The sequence below is a fragment of the Emys orbicularis genome, chromosome 2 (assembly GCF_028017835.1).
Source record: "Emys orbicularis isolate rEmyOrb1 chromosome 2, rEmyOrb1.hap1, whole genome shotgun sequence".
NCBI classification, from domain to species: domain Eukaryota; kingdom Metazoa; phylum Chordata; order Testudines; family Emydidae; genus Emys; species Emys orbicularis.
The window spans coordinates 85,607,005-85,619,894 of record NC_088684.1 but is presented as its reverse complement, the minus strand read 5'-3'; the positions used below and the strand labels follow the sequence as shown (position 1 = coordinate 85,619,894).

General features: G+C 44.4%; 1 protein-coding gene across 1 annotated transcript in view; it reads right to left on the bottom strand.

The window, feature by feature from the left end:
* The window catches only part of EMILIN2 (elastin microfibril interfacer 2), a 63,508-nt gene extending 52,397 nt beyond the window's left edge, over positions 1-11,111 (bottom strand). The window contains exons 1-2 of the mRNA XM_065399664.1: positions 10,987-11,111; positions 10,385-10,507 (exon numbers count right to left, since the gene is read on the bottom strand). Coding sequence (XP_065255736.1) covers positions 10,385-10,507; positions 10,987-11,111 — 248 coding nt within the window. The remainder of the gene's footprint in view (positions 1-10,384; positions 10,508-10,986) is intronic.
* Positions 11,112-12,890: the final 1,779 nt, after the last annotated feature.

Here is a 12,890-nt window from a genome sequence, read left to right as displayed (position 1 = left end):
CGCCTGGCCGCGCCTCCGCCAGCAACAGCAGGGATGGGGAGCCGCTTGTGGAGAGCCGCCTGAGGTGAGCACCCCCACGGACCTCAACATATTTACCACGGACACTTGTGTCTGTGTATGGACACATTGCCGACCCCTGAATTGAAACAGGTCAGAAGTGCGGGGGCGGAGAGAAAAAAGGCAAGTTGTGATCAGAACGTTATATGAAGGTCTCAGAGTAGCAGCCGTGTTAGTCTGTATCCGCAAAAAGAACAGGAGTACTTGTGGCACCTTAGAGACTAACAAATTTATTAGAGCATAAGCTTTCGTGGGCTACAACCCACTTCTTCGGATGCATATAGAGTGAAACATATATTGAGGAGGTATATATACACACATACAGAGAGCATGAACAGGTGGGAGTTGTCTTACCAACTCTGAGAGGCCAATTAAGTAAGAGGAAAAAAAAAAAAACTTTAATTGGCCTCTCAGAGTTGGTAAGACAACTCCCACCTGTTCATGCTCTCTGTATGTGTGTATATATACCTCCTCAATATATGTTTCACTCTATATGCATCCGAAGAAGTGGGTTGTAGCCCACGAAAGCTTATGCTCTAATAAATTTGTTAGTCTCTAAGGTGCCACAAGTACTCCTGTTCTTTTTATATGAAGGTCTGATATCTTGAGGACCGCAAGGGGAACTGAGGAATATTCTCCATTATGGGAAACCTGGCAGTGATGTAGAGCATTCCTCTATTGTTCTGGTGGTTTATTGAATATCAGACCTTAAATTGGTCAGTGGTCCTCTGGACCAGCAATGCTACTTTGGAACTGGTCCGGCACTTAATAGAAGAAGCCCCAGACCTCCAATCAATGCAATTTTCAACTCACGAAAAAACAGACAAATATCAACTGCAATATTTGTATTAATGTGAGTTGAGGGGGAGTTTGTGAAGTTTTTGGAATTATTGCAACAAGCTATGAATGATGTATGAAATGAAAATTCCTATCCAAGTTTCAGAGAAGAAAGACAGTGTTGTTTGCTGTGTGCATAGTCAGAGATACACAATATTAGGCTCAGAGACACACAGCCAGACAAGTTCACCACACCCAGCCGTCTTGCAAAGATTATCAAACAAACACTCCAGAAAACTCAAATATGTTATTAAAGTTTTCTTACTGCCTTCAACGTCCCATCCTTAGGCTAAACTCTCCATATAGTCAGCTAGCAGGAGCCTGTACAGAGAGATTTCTGTCCCACACAAGATACCCTCTCTTTAAAAACAAAACAAAAACCTCCTTTCTTGATATTTAGGGGGAAATATACAATAGTCCTCAGTTTTCCCCTTTTATACTTAACATAGTGTCTGTGTTTTCAAGGGTTTTTCTTATGTGATATTGACTTCTGAAAGCCAGAAACCCACTTAGACCCTGATCAAGGACTATTGTACCCTGGGCTTGATCCTGCCCAGGGCAGAGTACTCTGGCTATGATCCAACATAACACTTAAGCACATGCTAAACTTTCAACCCTCAAGCAGTCCCATTGATTACCATGGGGCTGCCAACAGCTGAAAGTTAAGCATGTGCTTAAGTGCTATGCTGGATTGGAGCCAGAGCTCTCCACTCTGGGCAGGACTGAACCCCATTATAGTACCCTATATGTAAGGAACAGGGACTGAAACTGCTGCATGGATTCCAGAAAAAAAAATGTGGATAACAACCAGCGATACCAATTTATACCAAGGATCTGGTCTACTGTTTTCTTTCTAAAGGGAGCACCTGAATAGTCTTTTTTCCCCCCATTAAATAAAATAATGTTTACATCTTTACCTGGAATGTTTTTATCACCACACTTTGTCTGATGCTATTTATAGGTTGGTCTCCCAGCCTTTACAATTACATATACTAATGATTAGAGTTTATGGGTATTTCACTGTCTTTTGTTTTATATAATTCTGTCTATGCTTTATTCAAATGTTGGTGTTTATCACGCTGCGATTATTCTGGAATTAGATTTATTTATAGCGATAAATATACGTAAAAACAATAGGCTCAAAAATACTTGTTTAATGGGTCAATTTGTAAATATTTATTTAAATGTTCGTTTAGTCATATTTATTTTTAGACAATTTGTCATTTTTCCTGTCTGTGTTCTAATTACTTGCAATCTAGTGGAATAATCTGTCTCCCTGTTTATTATATGTTGATCACAGAAGTTAAAGATGAAGAAGACCAGTTAAAATCATTAAATTCACTCCCCCCCCCCTCCGCCCCCCAGGTAAGAACATATAGTCTGACCCAGTAAACACTTAAGCACATGAATAACTCTATTCCCAAGAGTCGAACCACAGAAATCAATGGGACTAGTTACATGAGTAGAGTTATTCACATGGATAGATATTTGTAGGATTAAGCCCATAATCCTCAGAAGCTTATAGTGATACTATACTACACTTGTTATTTGCCAGAAGGCCAATATAGTTTTCTTATAATAATTATATTAAAATATATAATAATGATATCAACCCAACTCTCATGAGTAACCCTTCAATAAGAAACCAAAGAGAGTGAATGCACAATGGAAAGTGAAAAAGTAAAATAAATAAATTAAAAATAAGGTAGTACAGGACGGTCAGTTATTTGTACACATTAGTGATTTTTTAAATTATAAAAATATTTGAGCGTGGGTAAGTAAACACATGAACACTTTTGCATAAGTACATTTCACTCCCACTTCCCAACAACAGCAAAAGTTTGTTTGTTTGTTTGTTCCCCCTCTCTCTGGGGCTGGTCATAGTTTAAGAAAAATAAATCAAATCTCTCTCCAAGGACAGAAAATACTTCAAAGAGCCCTTCTGGTTTTTCTTCCTTCTCTCTTCCGACTTCTCAGACTCCAAGCATCTGCTCATATAGATCCTAGAATGTTATTCAGAAAAAACTCCCACTAACTTTTCAGGCTGTAGGATTGGGCCCCAATACATATCAAAAGATACTTAAATAATGAGATCCTACTGCAATTACTGAATTTTAACTTACAATTTAAGCAAATACACCTCTACCCCAATATAACACGACCCGATATAACACCAATTCGAATATAACGCGGTAAAGCAGTGCTCGGGGGGGGGGGGGAGAGGGATCAAAGCAAGTTCGATATAACGCGGTTTCACCTATAACGCGGTAAGATTTTTTGGCTCCTGAGGACAGCGTTATATCAGGGTAGAGGTGTACATCTTGTTTTTGAAGTTGTTACACTTAAAATTTCCTAGCAATGCAGTAATTCAACAGCCTTTTTTTTTTTTTTTTTAAACAAACAATATTTTTAATAGGGCTAATGGGTAAGAGGTGATTAAAAATGAGTTCATGAATTCACATGGTGCTGGGTTTGGTCACTGGAATTCGTATTTCTATAGAGTAGTTCACTGTCATTGTAATTAATATCAATAATATATATATTCTCGTATGTATGGAATATCCTCTGTTCGCGTAAGCACCTGATATTTACGACAGTTATATACACAATATATAATGCACAGCTTTGTTTCATCAAAATATTTTTATATGTAACATAGGTCATCCAAATATCAAAAAAGCACTGTGGACAAGATCTTGATCTAACTAGAAGTAAATGGCAAATTTCAAATGCTATTTAATATTTAGCATTAAAATGATGAAGAGCTTCTATTTGAAGGGTATCAGTTCTTGGCAATTTATTGCTCAGCTTATTACGAATGAAAGACACATACTGACATTTCATGGAACAGGTGAGAATCCTCATAATAGGAAGGGGCATAGTCGGTTTTTAAAGTTGGATACAGAAAGTCAGTCTGACATATCAGTGATTGTCACAGATCAACATTAATAACAAGAGGCACACATCTACGACACAGGTAACAAGTTGTATACCTGATTCAGATCTCAGTTACTCTATTTGACCAGAATTTGGCCCATTTACTTCATGATTTAGTCCTCTATCTGTAAATTTGTAAAGGAAATAAGAAGAAGAATTACACAGAACTTTGCCTCAATGGTTTTACTTGTTTGTTATAACCCTTCTCCCGGTCCTCCTACTGTCTCGTCTATGTTTGGGTCCTGAACCTTAAAACACTTACATATATGAGCAACTTTATTTGCATGAGTAGTTCCATTGAGTTTCATGAGACTACTCACGTGAGTAAAGTTAAAGTTATTCATGTGCATAATTGTTTGCAGGATCAAGGACATAGATTGCAAACTCTTCAGTGCATTTTCCTTTCTTATTCTCTATCCTGAAGGAAACTAGCACACAGTGAGTGATAGATCAATATTAACAATAATAGATTCTCCTAATATCACAGAGTTTTGGGCACACAGCAAACTTCCAAGATTACAGAACTTATATTTTGAGTTATTTAAAAAATATTCACCCAGTTTTTATAGTCACACTGCTGCCATACTAATATACACCTGAATGCATATGAAACTTGAAAGATACCTTTATATAGTATACCTTATATTAAAAATAAAAAGATGCTTTGTAATTCCAACTCTAGTTATCCAGAAGATAATGTTTATCTTCACCAATATAAAGCAAGTCAGATTCAGGAAATAAAGATTTGCAATTAGGAAGATCTAATTTCCTTTAAAATGGACACCTCCAGTATACCTTATCAGATATTCAGTGTCAATATTTTAGAACCTGGCTCACCATATATAACTTCCTGATAGGTCTGTCACTCAGAAGCAGTGACAGGCACCATTAATAAACAAGGATATACTTCGCCCAATCTTTATTTGTCCACTTCAGTGTCATAACTCTAAAATGGGCAGTTAAATACTATGAAAAGAAACAACATCGGAAATGACCCAGACAGGGTTATTCAGCTGTGTCTCTGGGGAGTCTCCCATGATTTGTCTCAAGTGGCCAACGTTTATATAAGAAAAGAAGGTACTTTTTTTTTTTTTTTTTTGGTGCCAAAAAGTCTTACAAACACCAAATATGCAACATTAATTGTCTCAGGCCCCTGTGAGGCAAGGAGCGTCCTCAGATCCCATAGATGTAAACAAGAGCTGAGTGGACTGAGCCCATCGCAGGAGGGGCTCAGGTCCTTGTAATATCAGCCACATACTTCATTCGCTCATGTCTGTTCAGAAATATATACAAACAGTTTTTGTTTTTCTATTTATAACAATAAAATTTAGCTCATTTAGTGTCTGATCCTATATCCATTAAAGTCAATAGGACTCTATTGACTTTAGTAGGAGTTGGATCAGACCTAAACAGAGCTTATTGTCTGTGGATCTCAAATTCCTTTGCAGAGGAGGGTAAGTACCATTATCACTGTTTTACAGATATGGAAACTGAAGCCCTGTAAAGTGATTTTCCCCAGTCACATAACAGGTCAGTGGCAGCGCTATGACTAGAACCCTAGTCTCCTGACTCCTACTCCAGTGCCCTGTCCAATGGACCACAATACCTTACCTAACATAAAAAATGTACTACAGAACCATGTCTTAGTGCATAATGCGCTAGCTTTATTCATAAGAACATAAGAACATAAGAAAGGCCGTACTGGGTCAGACCAAAGGTCCATCTAGCCCAGTATCTGTCTACCGACAGTGGCCAATGCCAGGTGCCCCAGAGGGAGTGAACCTAACAGGCAATGATCAAGTGATCTCTCTCCTGCCATCCATCTCCATCCTCTGACGAACAGAGGCTAGGGACACCATTCTTACCCATCCTGGCTAATAGCCATTTATGGACTTAGCCACCATGAATTTATCCAGTCCCCTTTTAAACATTGTTATAGTCCTAGCCTTCACAACCTCCTCAGGTAAGGAGTTCCACAAGTTGACTGTGCGCTGCGTGAAGAAGAACTTCCTTTTATTTGTTTTAAACCTGCTGCCTATTAATTTCATTTGGTGACCCCTAGTTCTTGTATTATGGGAATAAGTAAATAACTTTTCCTTATCCACTTTCTCAACATCACTCATGATTTTATATACCTCTATCATGTCCCCCCTTAGTCTTCTCTTTTCCAAACTGAAGAGTCCTAGCCTCTTTAATCTTTCCTCATATGGGACCCTCTCTAAACCCTTAATCATTTTAGTTGCTCTTTTCTGAACCTTTTCTAGTGCTAGAATATCTTTTTTGAGGTGAGGAGACCACATCTGTACACAGTATTCGAGATGTGGGCGAACCATGGATTTATATAAGGGCAATAATATATTCTCAGTCTTATTCTCTATCCCCTTTTTAATGATTCCTAACATCCTGTTTGCTTTTTTGACCGCCTCTGCACACTGCGTGGACATCTTTAGAGAACTATCCACGATGACGCCAAGATCTTTTTCCTGACTCGTTGTAGCTAAATTAGCCCCCATCATGTTGTATTTATAGTTGGGGTTATTTTTTCCAATGTGCATTACTTTACATTTATCCACATTAAATTTCATTTGCCATTTTGTTGCCCAATCACTTAGTTTGTGAGATCTTTTTGAAGTTCTTCACAATCTGCTTTGGTCTTAACTATCTTGAGTAGTTTAGTATCATCTGCAAACTTTGCCACCTCACTGTTTACCCCTTTCTCCAGATCATTTATGAATAAATTGAATAGGATAGGTCCTAGGACTGACCCTTGGGGAACACCACTAGTTACCCCTCTCCATTCTGAGAATTTACCATTAATTCCTACCCTTTGTTCCCTGTCCTTTAACCAGTTCTCAATCCATGAAAGGACCTTCCCTTTTATCCCATGACAGCTTAATTTACGTAAGAGCCTTTGGTGAGGGACCTTGTCAAAGGCTTTCTGGAAATCTAAGTACACTATGTCCACCGGATCCCCCTTGTCCACATGTTTGTTGACCCCTTCAAAGAACTCTAATAGATTAGTAAGACACGATTTCCCTTTACAGAAACCATGTTGACTGTTGCTCAAGAGTTTATGTTTTTCTATGTGTCTGACAATTTTGTTCTTTACTATTGTTTCAACTAATTTGCCCGGTACCGACGTTAGACTTACCGGTCTGTAATTGCCGGGATCACCCCTAGAGCCCTTTTTAAATATTGGCGTTACATTAGCTAACTTCCAGTCATTGGGTACCGAAGCCGATTTAAAGGACAGGTTACAAACCTTAGTTAATAGTTCCGCAACTTCACATTTGAGTTCTTTCAGAACTCTTGGGTGAATGCCATCTGGTCCCGGTGACTTGTTAATGTTGAGTTTATCAATTAATTCCAAAACCTCCTCTAGTGATACTTCAATCTGTGACAGTTCCTCAGATTTGTCACCTACAAAAGCCAGCTCAGGTTTGGGAATCTCCCTAACATCCTCAGCCGTGAAGACTGAAGCAAAGAATCCATTTAGTTTCTCCGCAATGACTTTATCATCTTTAAGCGCTCCTTTTGTATTTTCATCGTCAAGGGGCCCCACTGGTTGTTTAGCAGGCTTCCTGCTTCTGATGTACTTAAAAAACATTTTGTTATTACCTTTGGAGTTTTTGGCTAGCCGTTCTTCAAACTCCTCTTTGGCTTTTCTTATTACACTCTTGCACTTAAGTTGGCAGTGTTTGTGCTCCTTTCTATTTGCCTCACTAGGATTTGACTTCCACTTTTTAAAGGAAGTCTTTTTATCTCTCACTGCTTCTTTTACATGGTTGTTAAGCCACGGTGGCTCTTTTTTAGTTCTTTTACTGTTTTTCTTAATTTGGGGTATACATTGAAGTTGAGCCTCTATTATGGTGTCTTTAAAAAGGGCCCACGCAACTTGCAGGGATTTCACTTTAGTCACTGAACCTTTTAACTTTTGTCTAACTAACCCCCTCATTTTTGTATAGTTCCCCCTTTTGAAATTAAAGGCCACAGTGTTGGGCAGTTGAGGTGTTCTTCCCACCACAGGGATGTTGAATGCTATTGTATTATGGTCACTATTTCCAAGCGGTCCCGCTATAGTTACCTCTTGGACCAGCTCCTGCGCTCCACTCAGGATTAAATCTAGAGTCGCCTCTCCCCTTGTGGGTTCCCGTACTAGCTGCTCCATGAAGCAGTCATTTAAAGTATCGAGAAATTTTATCTCTGCATTTCGTCCTGAAGTGAAATGTTCCCAGTCAATATGGGGATAATTGAAATCCCCCACTATTATTGGGTTCTTAATTTTGATAGCCTCTCTAATTTCCCTTAGCATTTCATCATCACTATTACTGTCCTGGTCAGGTGGTCGATAATAGATCCCTAATGTTATATTTTTACTAGAGCATGAAATTTCTATCCATAGAGACTCTATGGAACCTGTGGATTCGCTTAAGATTTTTACTTCATTTGAATCTACACTTTCTTTAACATATAGTGCCACTCCTCCCCCTGCACGGCCTGTTCTGTCCTTCCGATATATTTTGTACCCCGGAATGATTGTGTCCCATTGATTGCTCTCAGTCCACCAGGTTTCTGTGATGCCTATTATATCTATATCCTCCTTTATCACAAGGCACTCTAGGTCACCCATCTTATTATTTAGACTTCTGGCATTTGTGTACAAGCACTTTAAAAACCTGTCCCTGTTTATTAGCCTGTCTTTTTCTGATGTGCCAGATTCTTTTTTATGTGGCTGTTTATCATCTGATCCGGCCCTTACATTATACTTTTCAGTCCTCTGCTCCTGACTATAACCTGGAGATTCTCTATCATCAGACTCTCCCCTAAGGGAAGTCTGTGTCCGATCCACACGCTCCTCTGCAGCAGTCGGCTTTCCCCCATCTCCTAGTTTAAAAACTGCTCTACAACCTTTTTAATGTTTAGTGCCAGCAGTCTGGTTCCACTTTGGTTTAGGTGGAGCCCATCTCTCCTGTATAGGCTCCTCCCATCCCAGAAGTTTCCCCAGTTCCTAATGAACGTGAACCCCTCCTCTCTACACCATCGTCTCATCCACGCATTGAGACTCTGAAGCTCTGCCTGCCTACCTGGCCCTGCGCGTGGAACTGGGAGCATTTCTGAAAACGCCACCATAGAGGTCCTGGATTTCAGTCTCTTCCCTAGCAGCCTAAATTTGGCTTCCAGGACATCTCTCCTACCCTTCCCTATGTCATTGGTACCTACATGTACCACGACCACCGGCTCCTCCCCAGCACTACACATAAGTCTATCTAGATGCCTCGAGAGATCTGCAACCTTCGCACCAGGCAGGCAAGTCACCATACGGTTCTCCCGGTCATCACAGACCCAGCTATCTACATTTCTAATAATCGAATCTCCCATTACTAACACCTGCCTTTTCCTAGAAACTGGAGTTCCCTCCCCCGGAGAGGCAACCTCAGTGCGAGAGGCAAGCCCAGAACCATCTGGAAGGAGGGTCCCAACTACGGGAAAGTTTCCCTCTGCTCCCATTGACTGCTCTACTTCCCTGGGCCCTTCTTCCTCCTTAACAGCACAGGTGCTGTCTAAGCGGAGGTGGGACAATTCTACAGTGTCCCGGAAAGCCTCATCAACATACCTCTCTGCCTCTCTCAGCTCCTCCAGTTCCGCCACCCTGGCCTCCAAAGTCCGTACATGGTCTCTGAGGGCCAGGAGCTCCTTGCACCGACTGCACACATACGCCACCCGCCCACAGGGCAGGTAATCATACATGCAACAGTCGGTGCAATAAACTGGATAGCCCCCACTCTGCTGCTGGGCTTCTGCCTGCATTGTATCCTAGTTAGTGAAAGGGTGGTTTACAGAAGGGCCACAGTTTTAACTTATTCAAAAACAAAAAGCAAAAACAAACAAACTCCTGTCTATGCTGGATAATTTAAGAATCTATAAATTATAAAGCTATTGGCCCACATTCACCAGTACACTGTTCCAGCAATGCAAAGCAACTGTAAAGCCAGCTTTAGCCAGGTTTATGATCGCTTTGTACCACTGGAACGGAGCGAAACAGCTGGAGTGCACCCATGATTCTAGGCCAAGGTGTGTAACTGTACTCTCAGCAGGTGCTTGCACTCTTTCCACAAAAGTTGAAGTACAGCATGCATATTCACCCCGACTAGTTAACACTAGAATGACATAAGCACCAAATCAATTATCAATGGACAGTTCAGACTTTTGCAAGTAATTTCCTTGATTTGTTTTAGCAATGTACAACTAACTTATTGCATGATCTCACAACAGAATACTCAATGTGGCTCTAATTTGTTTCAGCTGCCTTATGTTTGTAATAAAAAAGATAGTAAATCACGAACGAAGCTATGGCTCAGTACTCAGAGGCTAGAAAATTATACACGTTGTCCCGCAATACCCACAGAGAGATCCCAAACTTTTAAAATCCCACTGACCATCTGAGCTCTGGTGATGTAAAGCTTGTTAGCTGTTGTGTTCTCACTAGATGTGGAAATGATTTACTGATGACCCAATGGTTCCCCACCCAGAAATCTCCGCCTCTCTTACTTACACTGGGGTTGGTGAACAGGGAAACTGGTTCCAGGCACATTTGTACTGCGCCTGAATAAACTGCTCAGTTCCATCCAGCACAGAGCAGCTCACATTCTTGTTCACTATGTAAGCACACCAGTTCCTGGGAGAGGGTGACAAAAAGCAGGACAAATGCACAGTCAAAGGGGCAAACAATAAAGATTATTAAACCAGTGGCATGTCAAGTGTAGAACAAAAACACCAGTCAGGAGACAGCCCTGCGTGACTGTAGCTCATAAAACCTTCTCCATGTCCTCTAGCACGAGCCTATGATCAGCTCTTTGGGCGCCCTGAGCGAAGTGTCAGCATCCACCCCCCAGCACTCCTGCGGCCATTTCAAGCGTTGGGGCTTTACATTCCTCTCGCCCTGGCTCGCCCCGCTGCAGGCAGTGGGTCTCGCTGCATCTCGAACCCCCAGGCTAAAGGGGACTCCCGGGGAGCCTCCCGCCCCCACAGCTCTGCCTCTGGAGTTGCGGCGGAGACCGGGGCCGGGAGGGGGTCAGTCCGCAGGAGAGCAGCCCCGGGAGCCGCAGCTGGGACCCTCCCGCTTGCCCAGCGCACGCAAGAGGGAGACGCACTTACTTGCTCCTGGCGCCCGGCCGGTTGTACCTCAAGTGCGGGGTGGCCTCGCTGAGCCCGCCGGCCAGAGACAGGAGGAGCGCCAGTGCCCAGCCCAGGGGCGCGACGGGTCCCGGGCGCAGCCCCATTGCGGCCGGCAGGGCAGGAGCTGGAGCGCCCCGCGCCTGGCTGGGGACTGGCGCCTGAGCGGGGCTGCCGCGGGGAGCAGCCCGGGCTGGAGACACCCTAGAGCGGACCGCGCCGTGCTGAGAAGCCCCCGCACAGAGAGACTCCGCTCCGCTGAATCCCCCTTCCCCGTTCGCGTCTGCCCGGTTCTCTCCTCTGGCCCCTACACTTTCTCCCTCCGTTCTCCTCCTGCGATCCCGCACTGACGCAAGAGGCCCCCCACCCGCCTTCCGCCCTCCGTCCACTGGATTCACACCCCACCCCCGCCGGGTGACTCCCCTCTACCCACGCTTTGTCTGACCAAACTAATGCAAGGCAGGAACCCCCCACTCCTTTCCCACCCTGGGGGAAGGAAGGGGCAGGTCTTGATTACTTCATATTACTCAGTTGTGGAGGGGTTTTTTTGTCTTTCAGAGAGAGAGAGAGAGAGAGAGAGAGAGAGAGAGAGTTTACCCATTATCTCGTCTGCACACACAGTCCCGTAGCCAGACGGGCCAACCCTTACAAACAGGCCCCACCCGGCCCTCTATTGGCCTGCACCTTTGGCAGGAGACCTTTGTCTTCTAATCCCCTAGGAGTGCACACGTGCTACTGTAAGATACTTAGATGCACAGGCAACTCATCTGGCATGTACCCACTACTCCCTCCCCCCATTCACTCAGGACTGCCTTCCCCTCCCTTTCCCTCCCCCTCCCCCCAGTTATACAAGCCAGCCAACAGTAACAGTGAAGGCTTTTGCAATCAATGCTTTATAAATTAATACTGGTAACTAATGGAGAAACTGCTCAGTCCAAAATGAACATTATACTCTATGTGTAGGGTGTCACATATCTCACACAATGGGAGTGCTGCCATGCTACCCATACACCATGACCCCTTAAGGGTTGGCAACTTTCTAATCCCACAAAAGGAACACCCCGGCCCCCACTCGCTCCATCCCCCCTCCCTCCATCACTCGCTCTCTCCCACCGTCACTCACTTTCATTGAGCGGGGGCAGGGGGTTGGGGTGTGGGAGGGGGGTGAGGGCTCTGGGGTGGGGCCAGGGATGAGGGGTTTGGGGTGCGGGAGAGGGCTACAGGCTGGGGCAGGGGTGTTGGGGGGTACAGGCTCCGGCTGAGGACAGAAATGAGGGGTTCAGGGTGCAGGAGGGGGCTCTGGCCTGGGGCCGAGGTTTTCAGAGTGTGGAAGAGAGTGCGGGCTCTGGCTGGGGGTGTGGGCTCTGGGGTAAAGCTGGGGATTAGGGGTTTGGGGTGCAGGACGGGGATCTGGGCTGGGGCAGGGGGTTGAGGTGCTGGGGGGGGGGGGAGAATACGGGCTCTGGGTGAGGCCAGAAATGAGAGATTCAGGAGGGGGCTCCGGAGTGCGGGAGGGGGTGGGCTCTGGCTGGGGGTGTGAGCTCTGGGGATGAGGAGTTTGGGATGCAGGAGGGGGCTCAGGACTAGGGCAAGGGGTATGTGGGAGGGTGCAGGGTCCCAGCGGCACTTGCCATGGCTCCCAGGAAGCGGCCAGTAAGGCTCCGCATGCTGCCCTCATGCCCGCAGGCACCACTCCCACAGCTCCCATTGGTCACGGTGCCCAGCCAATGGGAGCTGTGGAGCTGGCCCTCAGGGCTGGGGTAGTGCACGGAGCCTCCCTGCCACCCATGCGCCTAGGGACCGCAAGGACCTAGCAGCTGCTTTCGGGAGCCACACAGAGCTAGGGTAGGCAGGGAGCCTGCCTTAGTCCTGCTGCGCTGCCGACC